Raw genomic sequence first — 24,045 nt, forward strand, 5'->3', positions numbered from 1 at the left:
GGTACAGCCAGGGTAGGGTTTTGAGGAAGTCAAATGTCCTTGGTATTCTGTAAGCATGCAGACCTGCTGGAGGCAAGACTTGGGTACCTGGCCAGAATGTGAAAGAAGAAAATGGTACCTTCTTCAGAAAGAAGAATGTGGTACCTCATTATACCCTTCTTTGTTCCCTTTGTACTCAATGGTCAAAGGGAAGATCAGTCAACCAATAATTGGGTGGAGGTGATACCTGGCCAGTAAACTTCAAATTTCACATCTGATTGTCTTTCTGGAGCTGCCTGTGTTCCTGTTCATTCACCAGGGAGCTAAAGACTTTGCCAGAAGACACTCTGGAGTGCTTGAGTGAGGCTTCTCTTCTGACTAGCTTTCTAGAATAGCCTCTGTCTTGATGGTCTTAGACTGGGTGAGATATTCTCTCCTTGTAAAAACTGTCCCGTCTCTTCCCAATAAATCTTGAGTTGTGGCATACCTAGCAGAAAATGCTAGGAACATGCAGAAGTATTAAAACATTTTCATTGGTTCTTTTCATGTTTTTAAGATTTACAGTGTATAATTCTGCACCGCTCACTCTGCATCTTAAGGTTCCTTCTGGTTTTGGGCTTCTACTTAGAGATTTCACTAATTCTGCTTTTTTCTGTTGCTTGAAGGTTGTTGTCTTGGCTCTGATTCTTTGTGTCTATAGACACCATTCTCCTGCTCTAGGCCTTGAGATGGCTTCATTCTTTGTTTCTTCTTAAGTTGTTTTTTTTTTTTCCCCCCTTTGTTTCTCTTGATATCTGCCTTCATCGTTTCTTCATTCTTCCTTTTTGGTGGAGTCTTTTCTCATTGGTAGACTCCCTCCAATGGAAGAATTTTTTCCCTCCTTTTGTTTTTATTAATCTTAACTGGTTTCAAGGGGCTACTGCTGAAGTGATTCTTTATCAGCTCTTGTTCAACTTCTGGCGATTCTGCCTTCCTCAGTATCACTGAAGTAACAGTTCCCCTTGATCTTGAGAAGTAAGAAAAAAACTTAATGTCACTTCTTCTAGTGGTCAGCGTGGGATAGATTTAGGGCTCCTCTTAGTGGTAGGATTTTAATAGAGCATAGACAAATTGAACTACTTTAGGTAAATATTGAAATGACTTCTGGTACTGCTCTCATCCCAGAGTTTATAGCTTTCACCGTTGTCTTTTCCTATTTTAAACTATTTTTGTCTTGAAGAAAACTGGTGTAATAAAGAACAAACAAAAAAAAGCTATTAAACTTGCAGTGTAAACTGATACAAACCCTGAGGGAGTAAGACCGTTCTCCTCAGTTCTATTATATTTACCCTACTTATTACTTTTAATAGTAGGATTCGAGAGTAAAATTGCCTTGGGTGTGAGGTAGGTCCCTTCAGGAAGTTTGATCATTTTAGATAAATAATTCCGTAGTATCCATTCAGAAACAACACTCTTGAGTTGAGCAGTAGATTTTCCAGTCCTCATGGTCATACAGGAGGACAATACATGACGGTGCGTGGGGTGCCTGCACTCAACATAAGGTCACCCCTGCTTATCTAAAGAATTGATGTTAAGCCAGTGCAATTAAGTGAACTAGAAACTTTGCTGTGCAACACAAAGTTAAGCTTAAACCAATGTAAAAACATTAATGCACGCAAACACACACGGAGTTTTGCCTATTGACTTGAATTGCTTCAGTGCAGCATGTTTAGATAAACTGATTTAACTGTGTATACAAATCAGTTGCACAATTACAAAGGTAATGCTTTGCATGTTAAAGTTAGGTGGCCTTCATGGTAGAATCAGGAAACCAGAGTGTGTCTAGCCCGATATAACCTTGGCCACCACAGCCTAGGCTTCTATTAATAGCAAGGGAATCAAATGTGGAGCCTACTTACGAACTTTATCTACCATCTGCCTGCTCAGATAAAATTTTGTGTGGATACTGTATACGAATATTATAGTAACAGTAGTTTCTGTTGGTTCTTGTTATCTTGTCTCCATGTTCAGAGTTTTTGGATTGTCACACTTTTGAACCTTTTGATTCCTATGCAAATCTCAGTGTTTTTGATGATTAAGTTAGTTGCAGTTGGTCTGATCTACTAGAATGTAATTTAGACTTTAGAAAATATCCAAGTTTGTAAATGTAACTGCTTGTCAAAGTATTAAAAATTCTAGTTGTGGCAAGGTCTAATAGATTTTTAAGATCCAGTGATATGTCAGTGAGTGAAAATAGTTTGTAGTCGTCTCCCATATGGTATGTAGCCATGGGCAAATAAAATTTTGCAGCTCCATCAGAGGTAATTAATAATGCTTTGAAGAAGGCAAAATCTTCAGTTCTAAAGCATTTATAGTAGACATATGTTCATAGTTCAGCAGGCGAGTTCATCTGTTGGAGGAGAAAAACCCCATGCAGTTGGACAGGAGAAAATTCAGACTGGAGTATTTTTTTGGTTGGTAGATGATCTTGAGTTATAATGAAACTTGATAGTTTATAAAATAAGCTTGAAGAAAGCAATATGCCATGTGGTTGTAATAAGAGTATAACTAGTCAGTAGTCTGTTACTGATGAGTACCGTCTTGTTTCTGTGGCTGTCTTGTTCCGATTCCCCTTTAAGTCTGTAGACAATAACCTGATATACTAGAGAGCCTCTACACTTTGGCTATTTCATTCCCCCGTGTCCTGTTTCTGAGTATGCCTCACTGTGTGTTGACTTATTTGTTAAATTAATCATGTGGGAAGCAGATGTTTTAGTGCTGCATTACAGTACAAAGAGAATAATATCTTCATCAAGGGTTGCATATCCTGAAAGGCAAAAAGCCAGGTAAAGAATTTCATTAAACAGGCTTCTGCATTGATGTTTGCTGTGTATTTGATGGTAGTTATGGCAACCAATGGCTCCATTGACATAGAGCTTTGCCTTCTCTTATGACTTACATCAAAGGGTCTAAGAAATTATCAATTGCCACTTGCGACAGTGGGCCATTTCTTTATCAGTAGGCGTGTGAAGTAAAAAACCCTGTAGTTATAAGAAAGGTAGCTGTTATAGATTGATGTTATATGCTGTGTGTTCAAAAGCACCTTCAGGTATCTAGCTCTAAGCTTTTCTGCAGTCCTGTCTCTAATGATCCACACTTATCTTTCCATTTAGCTGTGTGTCTTAGAGGGTACATCAGTGTATGTTTCATGGAGATCCTGTCCAAGCTACATGCTAGATCAGACTTCGCTCCCTCTCTCTCTCTCTCTCCCCCCCCCCCCCCCCATCTTCATTATGTCTCTCCTGGGGACTGATGCATCTGTTGGGTCTACCATGATCCCTTATGAAAAGGCTGGAAAATTCTCCTTGCCTCCGCTCACTGCCAACAAGTATGAGAAGTATATTCTTAGTTTCTAGCCTGCTTATTTTCTTCTGCTTAAGTTTATTTAGCATTAGCTCTGTTTTTCTGGTGTGTTTAAAATGTTTGCACCCAGTAAGTATTATTGAATAGTTTTAGTTAAATTTTGAACAGTAGATACCTAGTGTTGATGACCTTACTACTCTGTCCCCATATCCTTCTTTCCCTCCTTCTGACTCAATTCCTTTTCAGACACACTTCCTTAGAGGAGCTCATTTCAGTAGAAATGGCCTTGCTGTGCTGTTTGGGAGCTATGGAAGAATATATTCTATTTCTTTTAGTTTCTGTTGCTAAGTAAGAGTAAAGGACCGTTTTCCTATTCTAGACTTGAGAAAACTTAAAACAAATAGCGTGACAACAAAAAAGCAAGCTTGCTGTTGAGAAAGCTATTATTGTTACCCTTGGATGTATTCTGTGCATGGTCACCAGACAAGGTCTCTTCTATCATCTTGGGTTCTGGCAGCTGTGATCCACTTAAGATCAAAAAAGTCAGATCTGCCGGTGGCTGGGTTCTGGGACATACAGGTAATAACTATTTTACTGGCATTAAGTAGCTTATGTGGTTATTTTATGGAGTGTCTTGCAACAGCGAAATCACCTGTTCAGCACACATATAGCATATTGCTGCTTCAAGGTTGTCCCTTCCGGTGTGACTCTATCAATTGTATTCTTTAACAGTAGGCAAGAAGGTTTCGGTTCTCCAGCACGTAGGCTAGGTTTGGTAATGCAGCCTCAAGGAGGGAAGAGTTCAAGAAGCTGCTGAAACAGATGCTTTATCAACAGGCTGAGACCCTGCACATTATCAAGGAGTTTAGCCTCTGAGTGTTATGAAGCCATGTAAAAACGTCCTTGTGTTCAGGATTGTTGTGCTGGTACAAATGGTGTTCCGTAGGATCTCTATCAACTCCGTGCAGCTTCTCTGCTTTTGAAGTCCTTTGGACTATTGCAGACTTCTGGCTGAAGCCGTACTGCCTATTAGCTTGGCATGAGAGTCCAAATAAACCCATGGTCAAGTACTTCTGGTGGGTGCGACTATTCAGAATGAAAACTCCAGTGTCTGATCTTCCACATACAAGGTACAGGAATTCATACTGGAATTCACGCTGACCACAGGATTTCAAGGAACCACAGTTACCATGCATTTATGAATAATTGATTCCCTCTGCCTTCCTCCCCACCTCCCCCAGACCTAAAGCTCAATATTTTGTGTTGCTGCTTAGGATTCCACAATAACATTCGGTAGTTTTCATGGACCTTCATGTTAGGTTTTATCCTTGGAAAGCAAAAAAGATTTCAAATTGCTGTGTTGATTTACGTCCATACAGTCAGTTCACAAACCTGCCTGTCTTGATTTCTCTTAAGAATGTCTCTAATTAGGACTACATCAGCCTCTAAATTAGTTGCTGTCATGTTTTCCGAATGGTTAACAGCCAAGTGTTAATTCTGTATTACTGCTTTTAGAGCTGTGTCCTGACTAGACGCCATGTACTTTAAACAGGCCTCAGGAATAATATGCCATTGATAAGATACTCAAATGTATCAATATACGTAACATTAAACATTTAGAAGTCTGAACTCTTGCTGCGTTAGTCACTGAACAAGCTTAAAATAAATGATGGTTCTACCTCAAAGCTTTTGCTGATAGGGCCAGTCTGGTTTGAAGAACAGAATAGTACTCTGAAGATTGAGGTCACAGGATATAACTGCTGTATATCTTGCCTTGTCTGAAATTGGCTTATTTATTGTATGACTTGTCTATCACTTTGTGATATACCTTGGTATATATTAAATTGAAGAAGAACTGATGCTTTGGAGGTCTACGGAAACAGAATCTTGTTTAGATTTGGGCTAACCAGTGTTGATTTTCAGTTCCTTTGCTTTGATCCCACCAATTTCCAAAGCTCTTTTTATCCCTTTTGTGAAATTATCAGCTGTCCACGATTCTAAGTTTGCTGTGTCAGGGTGGAGTGTTATTTGTCTGGTACGTATCTGATCTACATGGAACTGTTGATGGATCTGTTGGCAACAGAATAGACGTGATTTTGGGTGTAAGTTTGGGGAACACATTCCTCAAGAACTTTTGTCTCTTAAATCTTTCCTAACGACAATTAATATAAGTTAGTCAGAGTTCAGGCCATTCTTCCTCATCACTTGCAGAATATCAGGAATTTTATATTTTTAAAAAATCCTGGAATGGTATCTGACACCTGCAGGTGATTTTAAATAATAGTATCCTAGCTACCCACCTCTATAGAGGGTTCTGGTAGTAAGCTTTGAAAAGAATATGGTGAATTTTCTTTATGTTGAAGTAATAGAGCTAGCCATTTGGGTATTACAATAACAAGGACTGTATAATGAACTCGGCTGCCTTCTTCAGGATGCATCTCTGTTTCTGCACAGCACGTGCCATGATAATAGCTCTGGCATGAAATGCATGGATACACACTTACCTTTCCAAAAAAACTGCAAATTACATATATATTCACCTTGTCTGTTGGAGGCCTGACCAAAGTGGCATTTTCAGCTTAAGTTGATAGCTTTTATAACAGTCCACACATCTTACTCAAATCCTGCAGAAATGAAGGTTGTTTTTACATTTGTCTAGCACTATGCAGTCACTTAGAACTTTGTCAGATGAAGTATTTGGGCCAAAATATTACACGCCCTATGTTTGACTTAGAAAATTTTCGCAAGAAAATTAAAACTAGCCAGAAAATATTTTTGTTAACTTTATTTTAGAAACTGGATTTTTGTTCTTTAAACAGAAGATGTACTTGTCCATGTGCTTTAAGGCAGATAATTGATGGGACTCTGAAAGCAACTGGGCAGGGAGACTGTATGTGAACTAATGGTTTGGAAAGGGTGAGGGCCAAGCAAAGATGGTTCTGATGAGGGCTCAGGACCAGATATTTGCTGGTCTGCTTGTCTCTCAGACCTACTTTTGAAGTCAGCTGGGAATTCTGCTTTGAAAATGCTATGTAAGACTAAGAACTCTGAAATATCAGATCCTAAATGTTATGAAATTAAACATACAGAACTAGAATATGCATTGTATCTAAATTTCTCTATCTTTAGGTCCATATTTGAAAAAAAAATAAAATAGAGGATACCTTTAGACTCCATGCTGTGAAAGAATTTTGAATGTAAATGTTTTTCTTGTGGGCTTTTTTAATGTTAACCTTCATGAAGATTGCTTTTTAGACTTGAGTTTGAAGACTTATTCTTGTCAATGCCTTCTTCAGTACAGTGAAATACTAAATTAACTGCTCATTTAAGAAGTACTCAACTGAAAAGGCTGCAGTTCCTGCTGGACAAAATGGTTAGAGACCATATTCATACATGCAAATGGATGAATTAAGATAATTTTAATAATCTTAATTTTGCTATTAACAGTGTAACTGAGGCCCTTTTAACTTGTAAGGGCTTCATTTTGCCATCACTGTGATGTTTAAAAAAGCTGCACCAAAGAGCATGGGTATTACAGTTGTAAGTTAGCTAGCTGTATGTCTCTTATTGTACAAATATATTTTAAATTGTGTGTAAATTGAGGCTTTTCAGTCAAACGAGGTGAATGTAAGATGTACTTAGATGCAATTACAGTGCAGTAATTATATCCCAGAGCATCCACCCTTTTTATAAAGACAATATTTTTGCAGCAGAAGATTGTGTTACTCTTGAATTGCTCCATTGTCTATCAAAATGCTCAAATTCAACAACTCTGTGGGTGTATTCAAACATAGGCTCAGCTTCAGCTCTGCTGAGAAGTCCGTTCCTTCACATTCTCACTGAATTTCTGAGGTCTTACAGTTGAAACTGCCAAATTTACTGTTTCTGATTGATAGTGGGTACTTGTATACTAATGAAGCTCATTGTAGTTTTATCTACTATACAAGATGTTTATGTCAGAGGACTAACAGAGAATAATAGAAATGGTCTTCTGTAGAGCTTCTTTGCCTGCTTTTTCTTTGAACTGGTGAGCTTGCTTCGCTGAGGGGAGCTCAATATAGCACTGAGCACCAAGGGAGCTTCTGGTGGCACACTGCCTCTCTTCCTGCTGCTCTGCAAGGACTGGAATCATTTCTAAGAGTCTAACCTGTGATTTCTAGCCTCCTAACCTGGCCAAACAGCTTTGTCATGAAGGCTTAGAGCCTGGAAAGATGTCCTTTAAAGGTTTTTCTGTTTGTTTTCTTGAGAAGCCATAATTCTTCTGCCATCTTTCCTTGTTCTCCACTGTTGCCTCTGGTGTCTCTACTTTGGAGCTTTCCTGGTTAGAAGGGTTAGACTGATGTCTTTCCAGTTGGGTTTGCTTTTTATCGGAGTCCCTAATAGCAGAAATGCAAGTGTTTAGTTTTGTCTCTGAACTCTGTAGCTTGCAGCTTTCAGAAAGAGCAGAAGAGCTATCATTCCTCAGGCCTGGAATTCGGTACCACGGTGACTCACGTTTGGAAGCCTGTTTTGCAGGTGAAATGAATTGAACTATTGAAACTTAATTACTAGGGTGTGTGTGGGGAAAAACATAAAACTTAATTTTCAGAGGAACAATTAGTTTATTTCTCTGCATTTCTTCAGAGTTAACATCGTGTTTGTTATTGGTTAAGGACAGTGGATTTACATAAAGCAAGGTTACAATGTATCAAAGTCCTTTTTCATCGAGATAATTTTCTAATCCTGATTATGCAAGTTATATTTTGTTCTGAATTAAGATTTGTTTTAATATGTGAACTGCAAAAGCATGAAAAACTTTTAAGCAGTCTTTACTAGTACATAAAGAACGAAAAGTCAGTTCACGAGAACTCTGAGAGGCAATTGTAGCACTCAAAAAATATTTTGCATCTTGCATCTATTTTGTACATTCCATGTATGTAGGAATAGTATTTGCATGTTAGTTTTACAGTGGGGACAAAATGCATGCTGTTTTAAAAGTCTGTGTTGAATTCTTATTAGCAGAATTTACTCACTTTGTTTTAATACTTTATGAAACATTAAGTGACAATTTCAGTCATGTAGTATACAGTAGGAAATGTATGGGATGTCTTAAAAAAAAAAAAAGCTCAGTTTAGATATGACTTTAGATATGACTCAGTGAATTGAAGAATTGAGCAGAGGTTTACTTTCTTTGCTTAGGAATGGATTTCCAGTAGTTTTCATTTGGGTCCTGTCACTTGGGTCCCAGACTCTTGTCCCTAAAAGCTTCTGTTGGAGTCAGGCGCTCATGCTGTAGTACTGTAAGACTTGTGAAAATGAGATGCCTTCTTTTGACAGCTTTATGATCCAGTTTAAAACAAATTACTTTTAAACATGGAGAGTCAGGGAACAAAATAGCAAGAGAAATGGGAGAGTAAAAATAGTCCCTCTGCCTGAACTTATGTCAAGTTTCTGGAATGCAACTGAAACCTGAGACGCTGTGGGATGTAGTGGAAGGAGGGCTGAGCAAATGTTCAAAAGCTGTAAAGGTGTGGTCTGGCTGGTACTGAAGGCATTTATCAGCTGCCGTAATAACTGGGGAAGTTTAAAAATTCTCCTTTGAAGTGGAGAAGTTGGCTTCACAGCGAGCCTTGTATCTACCTGGTGCGCTTGTTGGCCAGGACAGCATCCTCCTGCAGTTTTGTGTTTTTGTTCTGTGTGTTTTGCTCCCTGTCAGGTGAACAAGGAAAGGGATGATGGCGGGATGATTTGGGGATTTCAGTGTGATTTCCAAGGAGGTGGGTCTGTGAGTGGTGGTGGATTTAAACTGGCCCAGTGCATTTTTTTTTTTTTTTTTTTTTTTTTTTTTGTAGGGTAACTCCTGCTAGCTTAGCTTCTGAGCTGGTTTAACACAGGATCAATCAAGTGCCAGTGCTGGAACAAATAAGAGGGCTGAAGACAGAATTGTGGCAGGGCTGACCTAGTTCAATTTAAGCAGTTGTGAAGCTGTAGCCTGAAGGAAAGGAACTATTTTACCTGAAGCCACTTGTAAAATACACTTTGGAAATTCACCATAGGATTATTAAAAATGGAAATAGTAGGAGAGAATGGATTGAATCTGGAAAGTCTAAAGTGAAGGCTGCTTAGAAGACGTTAATGCTGCTTATGTTAATAATACATGGATTCCTTACTCATGTAGACATCAACAGTGTTCTTCTACATCTTACAAATAAGATACCAATGCAACATAAGAAATTTCAGGAATTATATTTGAAGTCATGTGGACAGGATTGCTTGTTAAAGCTCTGTTTTTATTTAATTGCAAGTTGCTGTGTTATTTTCTTCTTTTGCTAAAATTAGCCTTTTCTTTTTGTGAAAAAGCAATTTCAAAGGTAGGAAACTACATAGAAAACAAAAAACCAGAATCTGCTTTTGAATTAGAGGAAAGAATAAGGAAAAAAGGGTGATGATTTTTGTCTTCCCATAGACCTGTATTTTAGTACTTTTATGTTAGACCTTCAGTGAAATAGGGCTTGAATATCTCTGGCTAGTGAATTGGCATGCTCACTCAATGACTCCTATTCTTAAAGCTCATTGTAGCATAATCATAAAAATATTTACAAGGAAGATTGTATAGCACAAGAAATAGAAAGTACTGAAGATAAAATAGGAGCTACAGGCTTGTTGGAAAAAGTATTCTGCAATATTGAAATCATGTAGTTAAGTTCAGATCAAGGCGATCTGTCAGTTGTCTAGTCAGACTTACTCTCTGTAGGTATTTTTATTTTTGAGCTTTTTCAGAAAAAATGTATTTTTTATCTAGATTATATCCACCTTTCACTACCCCTGTTAGACACTTCTGCCTGCTCCGGGTGGTAGATTTCTGAGGCTTGGTGTTACCAGAAGAGATTTGGAAAATGTTCCTTTTTGTTGCCCGTTAAATCCCTGTTTTGATAGTCTCAGAAGCATTTTGAAATGTACGTTTATGTAGACAGGCAATTCTTTAACTGATGCTGCGGTAAGGAAGCTCTTTTAGAAGTATAAGGAATTGATCATGGAATAGCTTTGTCTGCTGTTTGTCCAGTAACTGTGTAACCCGTTGGAGAAGGTGTCTCTGCATGTATAGCGAGTTTCAACTTGTTTCTTCCTTGGCACAGCTTGGGGTTCTGGCTCTTCTCTAGTTAAAACAGCTGTCATTTTGACTCTGAAGATCTTCCAAGTCAATGTCTGTAGAAGAATTGTATAGCCCTCTGTAAAGGCAACAGAGCTTTGAGTAGAACAGAGTATTGGTATTTCAGGATGGTGGAAATACCATACAGTAGCAGGACTCTGTAATTGAGCATAAAACAGAGTCTTGTGGGTGAATATTATAAACTTGGTCTCAGTAAGATTTCTTCAGCCTGATTTGTAAAGAGTAAGATCTGAGCATTGGCTTTCTGGATCATTGTGGCGTAGATTAATTCTTGCTCCTGAAATTCAGTATGGCCAATAGCTTGTCCAGCGGCAAGACACATCTGTAAGAACATGTTCTCAGATCCTTACCATGTGCACGTTTCTAGCTGTTAGTTAAGAACAGCTACAACAGTGTATTGATTTTGTGCAGTACTTTAATACTGGAGCCTTTGAATCATAAATATAGAATATGGCTCATCTTGTAAAATGATACTGTCATTCCTACTTTAAGGTTTAGGGTGTGGGATCTGGAATTTGTGCATGTGACAGTGAAAGAACATTTCCTTACACTGAATCAAATTTGGGTTCCTTGATTTTCCAGAACCTATATTAATATAGTAATAATAACACACATTGTAAACCAATAGTGCTTTCTTGGGAATCTCAAGAGAATACGTGATTCATAACCTTCAGCTACAGGGTATGTTAAATTTGGGATAAGTAATCCATAGGCTGATTCACAAGTGGTAAGCTGGCATAGGCTTCTTGGGGAGCAGAGCTTTTTATTTTCTGTGGAAGGAAGCCTTGTGCTTAGCAGAAGCTGGGATTTAAAATTCCTTTACGTGTGAGTTGTTACTGTGGCTCCCTTAGCTTGTGATCATAACCAGCGAAAATGTCTTCTGGCTGAATGCAAAATATACGGAGGGGACCAGTAAAAGATCTTAAACCACACTGCGCAGTAATCCTTTCCTCCTGTGTCTTTGAAGTCTTTATTTACTTTTGATCTCTTCTTAGAAGGGTAGTGGTGAAAGGGAAAGCAAATACCTTTAATATAATAAATGAGGTACCATATTGCAGCATAGATCAAGCCAGATTTGTGATTTATGGCAGTTCAGGTTTTTGTATGTGGATGAGACACAAGTGAATGACAGAAGTGAAAAAGCGAATGACAAAAGTGAAAAAGCAAATGAGTTTTCGTAACTTCTGTGAATGTCATTTGCAGAAGTGAAAACTACCAGTTTGTGCATTAATTAACAGAAAGTTGTTGGTCATCACTGGGGATGGAGAGGCTGTATATATAAACTGCAAATCATCTGGCTAGTGCTGTCCTTTGTGTACCTTGTAATAAAATGTGTCTCTAATGTGTAAGAGCAAAAGAGTCTTTAGTCTCGTGAAGATGCTAGCCAGTCTTGTGAAGATGCCATCGCTGGACTTGTATTCTCCTTGTTTTTTTCCCTAGGTTCAGATACTGGCTTTGTGGCTTCTTTTATTTCCACCTTCTCTTGAAGATGATACTTTAAGGGTCCTCAAAGAGGAAAGGCTTATGTTGTAGAAAGTAGCAGGCTTCTTCTGGAAAATAAGGCATAGCAAATGTAGTGAAGACATGAATAAAATTAGGAAACAATTTTCATATTCAAACACAACTGAATCTATTTCTGAGTCTCTACGATGAAAAATTACTGGTAAAATCTAGTGAATCTTTCCAGTAGTTTACTCTTGTTTGGTGGGTTTTTAGACTCTTTATTCCTTGTTAGCTTCTTTTTTGACATGAGTAGATAACTCTTTGGTGTTGGTAAATGTCCTTTCTAAAAATAGACTGGGAGCAGAAAAGTACTCAGTGGCTCTTGACTCAGGCTCATGGTAGATCAGTGGGAAATGATTCTGTCTGCTCTAATGGGGTTTGGCTCAACCTCCTGTCATTGTGCATTAGCCAAGCCTCAACTACTACCATACAGGAATTCTCCAAAGAAGAAATGTTTTCTTTTCTTTTTAATTGAAACAATTTCCACAATTTTTGCAGGGTGTTTCTGTCATCCTTTGATAAGTAAATCTTAGTTGCTGTACATCTGAAATAAGAGTTTGCAGGATCAGTGTTTATGCTTTTGGAAGTTGTGTTTATTAATGTCAAAAGATGTTAAAGAAGTCACTTGAATGAGAACTTGAAGAATCAGGCCAGTCTCTGACGACTTCATGGAAAGGAGAGGAACTGGTTTAGTTAGATATTTTCAATTAGGCTGTTCAGGAATTGGCAGGTACGCCTTGATAAAGAAAAATTCCGTGTTCTTCTAATTGTTCAGCGGAAGATGCTTCTAACATGTATGGGAAGAAACTGGGATGTTAGATATGTGAACTTTGAGAAGGGAAGAAAATTTGGCAACTTTATAATTCGTTGGACTTGGAAACAAAATGGGTTTGAACATAATAATTGGAATTTCAGAATACCATTTCCGCACTACCTTGAAAGTAAAAGTATATACTCTCTGAAAAATGGAAAAAGTAATGCTTTTCTTAGTATATGTTAACTCTGATGATCTGTGCTTGGCTTAACATTTTTCTCATCTGTTTTATAGGTTTTGTAAAAGACACCGGATTAAGTCAAATTCAAACGTTCCATGTGTCCCGAAAGACTTGTTGATGATGTCAGAATTAGTTCTTCCACAGTTCATCTTTAGTCTTATTCAGCACTTACGAGAGGGGTATAATGAGCCTGGTATGTTTTAAATTTGCATGTATCTAGCATATCATACCATGCTGCTATCTCTTGCTTTGCAGTCTCTGAAGACACAGTACATGAATGCTATCTATAGTTTATATCATAGAATTTTGTGCATCTTTTCCTAACAAAGTTACTTCCTGACTAGGCAGTTTGATTTTATTCTCTGCTGAAGAGCTTCTTAAATATGTTTTAAGGGTTACCTGTCATTGAGATGAGCTCTTCCAGAAACTGAAATCAGGATTAATTTGAAGCTTGTACATGGGAATTTTAGAGCATTATGAATATGTAAATAAATTTCCTTTGTGGTAGTCATAGCTGTTCTGCCTTGTGAAGGTCTTGGCCAAATTACATTACATTTACGCCAAAAATTCTTGTTATATGGTTTTCAGCTCTCGATCTGCCATCAGAGAAAGACCTTCATAAAATCCTCCAGGTTTTGGAGCCTCATGTTTCCTTTCTAGAAGACTTGACCAAAATGGGAGGAGCAATGCGATCAGTTCTTACCCAGGTTTTGACTAGCCAACAGTTCTACAAAGATCTTAGCTCTGGTACGTTTGTGTTCTTTTTAATAATTAAATTTTCAAATGATGAACAATAAGTTCATACTTATAAGTTTTATAAGGGCATAAGTTTTGTTTATCACTTCAGTTGATCACTGAAGTGGTATAATACCACTTCAGAAAAATGCATGTTTTTAAGGATATTTTATTGTTGCTGATAGTAGGGGGGTGGGCTTGAGGAGCAACTAGAAACGTTTGTTATTAAGACCTGTAAGAGAGAACCTCTTATCTTCTGTGTCCCAGATAACTGTATAAAGGTACATCATTTCAAAAGAGTTTTCATAATAAATCCATTCTCTTTAAAGTGAAGTGAAGTGAACACGGTAGCTTAGTACTTCCAAATAAGGCATATCAAGCTTACTCAAAGTGGAATATCTCAAACTTATTTTGGTATCTGCTTTCTCAGAGGTTACTGGAGGAGACCTGAACAGCAAAAGGCCGTTGTCTGTCCTGCACTTCTGTGCAAAGCCTTTTTTTTTTTGTGTGTCTTAAAAACAACCGTCCCTACTCTGCCAATTATTCCTTCCATCCTGCACCAAATCACAATGAATCTGAAAGTGTTGGACAGTCACTTTTAACCCCAAACCACCTAGTATAAATTCACTCCATCTTATTTTCTCGTGATTAGAAAGTGTCTCTTTGGGTCCTTTGCATACCTCCTTTGCATAGGTATGAAACAAATAGTAATTTCTGTCGATTCAAGTTGCCATAAGTGGCTTAGGCAGCAGCTAGCTGAAGAACAGGCAATCTCTAAATCTTTATTTGAAAGGAGAAACTCTTAGGAAAGCTGCCTCAGGGACAGTTGTCTTTATTCTGTTTCCTTCCTTTTTCTCCCCCGTTTAATAATATTTGAATGGGAGAAATTTAATGACTTTTCTTTTCCTATATGTGATGGATTTCCTGAGACAGAAACGTGGAGAGGGAATGGGAAGTAAGGCATTCTTCTCTGGACTCTTGGAATGGAGAATATATGTGTCTGAGTAGGTACAGTTTCAGGGTAGGGAAAGCAAAGAAAGGGATTTTAGAGCAAAACCTGCCCTTATGACTTTGAATGCAAAAGTGCACAGCTGAAAAGATGCTGTCATCTCTTTCATGTTTTCTTTTCCTTAAGCACTTGACACACGTTACTTATATACCGAGCATGCAGTGTGACTTTGCTTCATCCAACAGTTGAAACGGTGGTATCTTTATGAATAGTATCTGTTAATTGCAGCTGTCAAAACTTGAACTTTGAAAGAAAAATTCCAACTATTGGAATTTATATATGGCATATTACCATTACAGTTTTTTTATTGCTTTATTTTTTTCCCATTGGAAATCGTAGGTCCCTGTCCTTTCTGTACAAAGCCAACTGTTTTGAAATATCAAAACAAATCCCTTTTTTGCTGTAATGGTGGCAGTGCTGGTAAAATAGAAATGAAGTACATAATTTAGAAGAAAACACTGTGTTGGAGGGGAAAAACCGAGAAGGTTTCAGGTCTTTTGGATTTCAGTTCATCAACTGGAAAAACTTTTTAGCTTCTGCATCTCATAATTGTACAGCTTATTAAAACATTGTGGACCATTTTTTAGATTGCTTTTATAGAATATGAAGTATGTGAAGCAAGTAGCCGTTGTACTTTAATGCTGTTTTATGTATGTATTCAAGGTGTTGGAGAGAATGCATGTGCAAAGAAAAGTCATGAAAAGTACCTCATTGCTTTGAAAGGCTCTGGACTGGCATTTCCTGAGGATAAAATTGCATGTGGTATGCAGGAACAAGGAGCTGGAACTAGCACATTAGCAGTTCAAGGTTTGTGTAGAAAAATATTTTAAGAGAAGACTTGATTATTGCTGTTTTTTATATAAACTGTTATTTTAGTTTATTTAAAAAAACCAATGAATGTTAATGAAACTTAAGGACTTACCTCTTATTTAGTTCACCACCAAATCACAGGACTCCTTTTAATTCTATCAACATGCTAAACATATTAACTTTTTGTTGCTAATATGCTAAGCATCATTTTCCAGTCATAGCATTAGTGGAATTTGAGTAGGCAAGATGCAATTGCTCGTAGTGGAATTTTGTCACTGCAACTAAGTTAAGCCACCTATTCTTACAAAAGTGCTGTGGATTTTTTTTTTTTTTAATCACTGAAGGCTGTCAGAGTTTTTTGCAATTTCTGAAAGAACATGTCCCCGTTAACTCAGTATGCTGAAGTTCTGCAATGGAACTTGCAAATCCCTGGTTTTGTATTGCTTGGAAATCTTCCTCCAACTTCTCAGTCCGCTGCTGTGTATCTTTTAAAGGAAGCTAATGTAGTGTTTCATTTCATACTGGCTCATTAAATATCGTAAAATATTGTCTTTTCAGTATGAGACTTACGAAAGGAATCTCTGAATTTTTTTATTTCAAAAGGTTTAGCAGGTGCTACGGCAGCATCAGGACAAGGGGATTCTTCAGATGAGGTGAGACTGTTTTTTAAAGACTATAATGAACTGCAACAGAATATTAAATGGAGAGAATGCTTGCAGCCAAATCCCACAAACCTTAACTCTTCTATCTACCACATACTCTCCCCATTTTAATAATTGAAATAATGGAGATATAAAGGAATAGATCTCATACCTTTGATTTACTAAGGACCTCTTGAAAAATCCTTATTTTTGCTAATACTATTTCAATTTATTTGTGTATGTAATGTAGAAGAAACTTGTGTAGGTAGTTCAAAAGTCACTATCAAGTAAATTTGGCTTGATTAAAGCAAACTTAAAGCTTGTGATGCTGTGAATGGTGTTAGCAATTTTCGGTACTTGAGAATCCAGCTGAACTGGTGATAGCAGCAGTGAGAATTTCTCTGTAGATAAATTCCCATGTGTAGACTTGACCTTACTTACCAAACATTGAGTGGGAGTACAAAGGAGGGAATCTCCTTTCAGATTGAGCTGTAATAAATAAGTGGAATTTAATGAGGAAAGTTAAAAATCAATTCATTTTTTTGCCTTGCTATTTGAAACTCAATTTCAGCTAGTAAGCCTTAGCAGCCATTCTGGTAAGGTATTTTAACAAACTCTAAATAATGTATAATTTTTCATAGGATTTCTGTTTACATCGAATTCTATGTGAACAAGTGTTCAAGTAAAAACAATTGTTCATGTATATCTAAAACAGTTGTATGACACGTTTGTCTCTGTCACGAGCACAACAGCATCTGTTACACTTTCAGCAGTGCTATTTATAATTTGGCATTTTTCAAAGTATTGCTTGTTGTTTTTTCACCATCGCTTGACAAACAAACAGACAAAAAAACCCAACCCAAACCACAGAAGACTGCTGACAGTATCACTTTTAAGGCCCATGAAAGAAGGTAATTCAAGTTAATGTTAGTAACTTCAAGTATTATTTTCAAATAAACTTAAAATGGCTCGGCATCCTTCTTTCTGTTTGACCCCTGTAAGTGATGAGGAGAGGGGAGTAAACTGAAGTTGTTAAGAGTCTGAAGAGAGATTGCAGATCACTGACATTCCTTTTGCGGAAAAAAAGTCCAAGAGGGAGGTAGAGACAGAGACGTATTTTAGGGAGAAACAATTTTTTTTTTTTTTTTTTTCAGGAAAAGATAATTTTTTTCAAGGAAAAGATATTTTATGAATAAAAAAAGTGAGGAATTACAGCAATAGCATTATAGCTTGTTAGTTAAGGTACCTGTTTTCTAGAGAGATTTTTCTTTCTGATCTCCAGGTTATAAATGTACACGTAGGTATTTTGTTACGTTACCACAGATGTGATTTTTCTAAATTGAAATTCTGCATGTACTCCCGTACTTGGAATCAATTTTAAGATGTTTAACTACATTATTAAGATACGTTGTAAAAAAAAAAAAAGTTTTGAAATCTGTATTTAGAAAATTTTAAAAAAGAATGAAGAAGTAACATGCAGATAAAAAAATAAGCACTCCAAATTGAAATGTTTTATAGTATGTATTTTCACTTCTGAATTTTCCTTTAATATCTTTAATAAAATCATGTTGATACAGTGTGGGATGCGATTAAAAATAATGCCAAAATTTTGTTGATTTTTTCTAAACCAAAAAAACCCTATAGTTAGTGGAATCTCTGGAGAAAGTTAATTTTTTGATTTTGTAGTCTTTTTCTTATTCATGATCTGCTTGAATTTTCAGCATGAATTGCTGAAAAGAAAGTCCAGTCCTTTCCTCCAAAAGCCAAAACAGCACTGTGCACGTGGAAGGCTGAAATGCTTATAATAAAAATGATGTTACTAGAGAAATGCTTCCTAGAGAAATGAGGAAAAGTTATCTTGTTTTATGACTTCTTTTCCTCTATCCTGCCCTCCCCTGTAACTTACAAAGGACATTCGTATCTTTTTTTATGCCTTATACTTTCTTATAGCAGAATAAAACTATGTTCTAATTAAGTAATGACGTGGGAAGAGTACACTTTTAACTGGATTTTCTTCCTCTGGTATTTAAAATGAATCTAGAAAGGTTAATGTTCTTTCTCACCAAGTAAGTCTTAAAGGTAGGATTGTTTCACAGATGGAAGGCTAGATTACAAAATTTACATAGGCTACAAATTAGAGCAGTGCTTCTGAGGGAACTAAATAGCTTGAAAAGTTTTGCATAGTTCAGTAATTAGTTTCATTTCTACAATAGTAGATGGTTCTAAGCTAAAAATGAATCTGAAGGGTGGATGTATCCTGCGATATGTGTTGTGGGTTGTTTTGTTTTGTCTGTCCCTCCCCCCCCGCCCCAGCCCCAAAACAGTATAGGCTCACTTGTGCTTTGCTTCTCAAATGTGTTGGGTTCCATCCTGTGGTATTTTGGAGAGAACTCACTATTAGTTTCCTTAATTAGCTTTTCTTCCATGTGTTTTCCTTTGTGCAGAATGAGGAAAAAAAGGCCATCTCTAAACCTCCTGTTTAAGAGGTTTTTATGTTCCAAGGAATCAAATAAAAACAAGTCCATGGGACGCTTTTACCACGCTGACGAATAAACCTTTTTGTATTGGATATCTCTATTTGGCTGCCCTTGTAGTTTATTAAGCACTGAATGCCTTATTACTCAGTTATATAGTTACTGACTCCGATTGCCACTTAACGTAATCGTACAAAAATCTATGTATAGTAGCTAATATTACATAAAGTTTATTAGCTGAATTTACAACACATGCGGCACACCTTAGGCATAGTGCTAAATATTCTAATATGTAAAGTAAACCTACATAGATCTTTGCTGTTATCTGGGTATATTTACACAGCATTATCAAACGGGTAAAAATAAGGTGTTCTACGTTTGCTTACTCATTCTCTCACTCTTTATCCCTGGGCTTGGCAGACACCCTGTGACCCCGCACTCACTATCTCAAGCCTGTTAAAACTCCTGCGCTTGACATTAAGGTTTAATCCTACCTTACTAAAGCAGTGGAAACCAACTGTCTAACATTATTGAGGGCAAAAAAAAATTTCTCAAGAAAGCATTACTCATAAATCATTCAATTTTTCTTCTTTTTAGTGAAATAACTTCAAAAGTTGCAATGAGGACTGTTATATTTAAATTATTTTCTCCAACTATAGAAGGGGAAATGCATGTTGTTTGCCAGAGAAGTGGTGTTGGAGGCTAGAATCCAACACATTAATTGCAATTTGTATACCCAAATGCATTATTTTCTGGTTAAGGCCCCTCTAACAACTCGCTGGATTAACCGAGACTGCTGAAGAGGTCTTGAGACCTCCAGCTATCAACTGTCTAGCTACAGGAATTTAGATTCTTTTTCTTCAGGGCAAAAGACTTAAATTGCAGAGTCCTGCAGCTCATAGTAATATCTCAGCAGGTCTGATTTTTGCTTTAGAGTACTTGGCCCCTCTGGTGGGGGAGTGGGCAGTGGCAACACCTAGGAACTGACTGGCTCCTGACTGAGGTACAAAAGTAGCGTGTGTTCACAGAGACCAGAGGACACCCCAGAATTCAAATATGTGTCCATCTTAAAATGAATTTTCAGGTGGAGGAACTGAAAGGATAGGAAAATTCAGACCTTTCATTGGCATGATGCTTTTGGCCAGTCCTTAGATAAAAAATATTAATAATCTTTGTCCCCAAGGAGGGGTAGTAATTTCTTGAGTATCAGACTCTTTATCATTCCAGTGAAGTTTGGAAGTAAAATATAACATTTTCTTAGAGGAGAAGGATATTGATTACTTACTTTTAAGAGTAGATATTGGCATTAATGATCACTCATTTTATTAGATCCAGAAGGAATCTTTCTTTATTTCCACTGTTTCATTAGGGACTACCATTGTTAGTAAAGATCCATGCAGCATTTAATATCGTCCCATAATGTCACATTCTTTCTTAATACCCAGTGTTAGATTTTGTAAAGCGGTGGTGATGATGTTTGTAACTTGCACTGCATTTTGGAACTTTTGCTGTTTTGTTTGCAGAGTGCCGTGAAAGCTTGAAATGACAAATGCCTGTGTGACATGTTTCCATTATTCTGTAGGGAACAAGCAATTAGAATTCAGCAATTAGAATTGGCCTCTTAAAGGCATCAAAAATACTTTATTCTTGGATCAGAACTTTACATTGATTAGAAAATGTCTAGCTACTTGTCTGAGTTGTAAAATTTAATAGCCAATACATTGGCTGATGTTTTTTTAGGAAACAAAAAAACCCAAACCCTACAGATGAGTATGGTGAAACCTTGGATGAGCAACAGTTAAAAATTTTGTAGTGTTAAACATTTTTGCAGTGTTAAACGTTTCTGTAGCAATCGGTTTCAGAAATCAAGGCGGGTAACATTACAAAATTAATTAAATAGATGAAGATGTCTGAACTTGCAGATGATAATGTTGGCTGTAGGGGGGGGAAAGGCAATTTAAAAAATTGTGTTTTTTCTAATGAGTTTCAGAGAGTCCGTGGTTCCTGTAAACAGCAGAAGTATTTTTCTGGTAAGACAGTATATTCAGGGCTTTTCTGTTTTAGCTTGATAGTTAAACCAGAAATTTGAGAGCATACCATCTCTTAGTAATAAAATTCTAAATATACGATTATCGATTTTTTTAAACTCTTCCCCTAACCCAGGAGGACCAGGATGGTAGCCAAGGTGTGGGCAAGCGCAAGAGGGTGAAACTAAGCAGCACCACCAAAGGTATTTATAAAGTACTGATCTCAGTTTATCATATGTGCTTTATGTCTATCTTAAAAATTATTTAGAGATATTCATTGACTTCCCAAGCACTGTAGTGCTGCACGTGGCAGCACTACGTATTAAACGTAGCAAGGTCTAAAAAAGAATAGCAAGTGAAATTGTGGTAATTGGCAACTTTGATTTCCCTTGAGTGAGTACCACTGTCTGGGACTCTGACCAGTCATTTTGTCACCTTCATGTTGTAAGTTGACTTCTAAAATTTCATTCCATTTTCACTGTGTGGCTGGCAAGGTTGCAGTACAGCTTGGCAAAGAAGTTTTTGATGTATTTGTTCTTAACAATCTTTTTTTTTCATTATGCCACTCTACAGTATGATTTTGTTCTCAGACAGGCAAGAATGATTATCTCTGGTTCTGGTTGGTCTATCTGTACTGTTCTAGTAATGTTTAAGAAAAGGTACTTGAATGAAGTCTCCTTTGAAATTGCTCTGTTATTTTCCTTGATTGAAATTATTCCTCTGTGCAATTTCTAGTCCAAATGAGCAGCACTCACATTGAGATCAGTGCAAGTTTTAATTCAAGAACGACCCTAGTCTGGAGACAAGATAGCCCTATCCCGTGCTTGTTCTTGACGTTTTTTTGTGCTAAAGTGTTTAAATAAAAATATTTAAACTCCTATTATTAAATAAAGAACACCTTTTTTTGTTGTTTTTTTAACTATGAGTATGAGGAGGCTGACATAGAAAGCACCAAGAAATTGCAAGCCCTGGGAAAAGAACATTCGGGTGAAAAACTGTGGTGAAAGTTGGAATAAAATTTCTGGAAAAGCTTTGGAGTGAAGGTTTGGAACTTGAATTTGAAATGCAAGGGTTTGTGAAGTCAGTAAAGGGTATGCAGGTGTTGTGAGGAGTATGGGAAAAGTAAGACGGATTGTTTCTAGTGGTTTCAGATTGAAGGAAAAAGATTGGGAAGCTGGAAAAGCAGAGAACAATGTATTGGCAATGGTGGCGTTAAGAAGTGATCTTAGAAATGGTGTGTGAAAGATTGTGGCAGAGAATATTAATATGGACAATTTGGTAGTTTTGAAGAAATGCAGGAAACACAGACATCCAAGAAAAGCTCTCTTACGTGAATTTTAGATGCTGTTAACTTGGCTAAAAGATAAGTTAGAGTCAAGTAATGCAAGAAAAAATGCTGGGTTTCTGATGTGTAAGTACTGACTATGGGAAACAGGCAGGGAGGAAGCTCAGTTTGAGAAGCTGCCGGGCCTGAAAACCAGTGTCAGCAGCGGCATTTCAGGAAAAGTGGTACTTGAATTCAACATTTCATTTCCCCCCAGGATTGTAGTCTTCCCCCTCTGAGGCATCCCAACATGGACTGTGCCCATGATGTTGATAGCTCCTAATATCAGCCCCAGAGGAGGGAGTCTGCCAATGGGGGAAAGGTAAGTATCTGTTTTTATTAAATATTAAATAGTTTTCTGAAGTTTTCAGTATTCATATTTTATGTCCAATAGGGTATAAAATAAGAGTATGAAAAGAAAATTTTAGAAAACTGAGTATTGAATAAAAACAGATTTACCTTTTCCGTACAAGCAGACTCCCTCTCCCATCGCTGATCTTCAGTGGTATTCTTCATAGAGGGTTATTTACATAGTGCAGATATCTCGGGATGCTAAGACTCATATTCCAGAGAGATGTTTACAACAGTCTATAGGGTCTTTTGTGGCACTAGGAAAGAATAAAAGGTTTCTTTAAAGAAAATAGAGGTTTTATGCTGAGGTTCATTGATACAGGTATGGGACTGAGTATTGAGAGAATTTTTATTTTTACTCTGTTTTTAAAACCTACATCCTGCGTCCAACTGAAATACCTGATGTTTAAGACAATTTTAAACCCACAGGCACTACATATTTTTTTATTTATTTGTTGAAAGAAATTTAAAATCATATGGTGATTTTTCACAAGAGTGGGAACATTAGTCCCAGTGTTCTTGACAAATTTTCCAAGTTGGGTAAGAGCATTCTGCCTACTTAAATTCTGTAGCAGGTGTAAGTGGATATATATTCTTCCATCCCTGCCTGAAACTGCTGTATAAAGTATTTGATATGCAGTCTTCAGTTGTGATACATGTTAAGAGAAAGCTGCACGTCAGTGGCAGATAAGGTGTTGTGTCACTTGTCTTCATGCCCAGTGTTGTCACACAGGGGCATTTGGCATGTACCTGAACCTGTGCTGTCTGTTCTGTGGAGAGGGGACTTCAGTCTGCATGGCTACCAAGCTTTCGTGAGCAGTAAAATCACATACGCAATTTCTTAACAAGAGACAAGGAAGAGAACGTAAATGATCACCATATGTTTGCTGCAGTAGGTGATGTGTAATGCTTTGCAAAATATTTTAATATTAAAATATCTTTCGTGACTCTCAGAAGGTAACTTTTTATTTCAACGCTTGTAGAATATATTGAATAAAACATGTTGTTGTCTTTGTGTGGCTTGCAAAAGTCTTCAGGAGATCCCTAACATTTAAATGATTCATTATTTCTCATGATCTTCTGCAATTCCTGAGATGTTTTGGGCTGATCGGTCGCTTGGCCGGGGAGGTCTGACCTTTGGTAATGGAAAATGGAGGTAATTCCTGCTTAGGAAAAGCACAAATGGCTATCCTGCTTAGGATAGGCACAGAGCTATCCAGTGCAGTCCCTAACGCTGTGAGGGGGCAAGTCTTCAAGGCCAGAAAACGTTCAGCTTAAATGTTTTTGTATCTGTGCTGATGGGAGCACTTCATACAGTCCCATTGGAATATGGGATTTTGCATGTGGGGTTGTATCTGCAGGTCCAGTTGATTTTTAGGTGTAAAGGAGCGTTATTATTATTTTCTTTAGTCCTTATATGTTACAGGAGTGACATAAATTGTTACAAATAATCAATCTCTCTAAGAATGATAGTAGAGAGTCTTTATATTTTAGTAATTTTTCGAAATGGGGTTAATGTGATTTATGCTCTGTCAAGCCATAGCTTCATGGACAGTTTATTATAGCAGAGATCAGTTTGTGCAGCTTTGCAGTCATGATGTTTGAAAATGCAGATGACAGAATGGAAAGATGACTTGATTCCTACATAGGTATTCCATGGGGATCTACTGTCAGTGTGAGTGAGGGGACAGAGGGAATGGCCAGG

The 24,045-nt window shown here is 37.3% G+C and overlaps 1 protein-coding gene across 7 annotated transcripts in view; it reads left to right on the forward strand.

Moving 5' to 3' along the window:
* Positions 1-24,045, forward strand: part of UBR3 (ubiquitin protein ligase E3 component n-recognin 3) — a 113,686-nt gene that overhangs the window by 1,155 nt on the left and 88,486 nt on the right. For 5 of the 7 annotated variants that reach the window (XM_054209914.1, XM_054209915.1, XM_054209916.1 and 2 more), the window contains exons 2-6: positions 13,023-13,162; positions 13,558-13,716; positions 15,377-15,520; positions 16,127-16,176; positions 20,802-20,868. In XM_054209914.1, the coding sequence (XP_054065889.1) occupies positions 13,023-13,162; positions 13,558-13,716; positions 15,377-15,520; positions 16,127-16,176; positions 20,802-20,868 (560 nt within the window). Of the gene's footprint in view, positions 1-13,022; positions 13,163-13,557; positions 13,717-15,376; positions 15,521-16,126; positions 16,177-20,801; positions 20,869-21,594; positions 21,709-22,206; positions 22,312-24,045 lie in introns of those variants that run through there. The other 2 variants (XM_054209919.1, XM_054209920.1) reach the window with 2 other exon arrangements.

The sequence above is a fragment of the Rissa tridactyla genome, chromosome 7, assembly GCF_028500815.1.
Source record: "Rissa tridactyla isolate bRisTri1 chromosome 7, bRisTri1.patW.cur.20221130, whole genome shotgun sequence".
Lineage (NCBI taxonomy): Eukaryota > Metazoa > Chordata > Aves > Charadriiformes > Laridae > Rissa > Rissa tridactyla.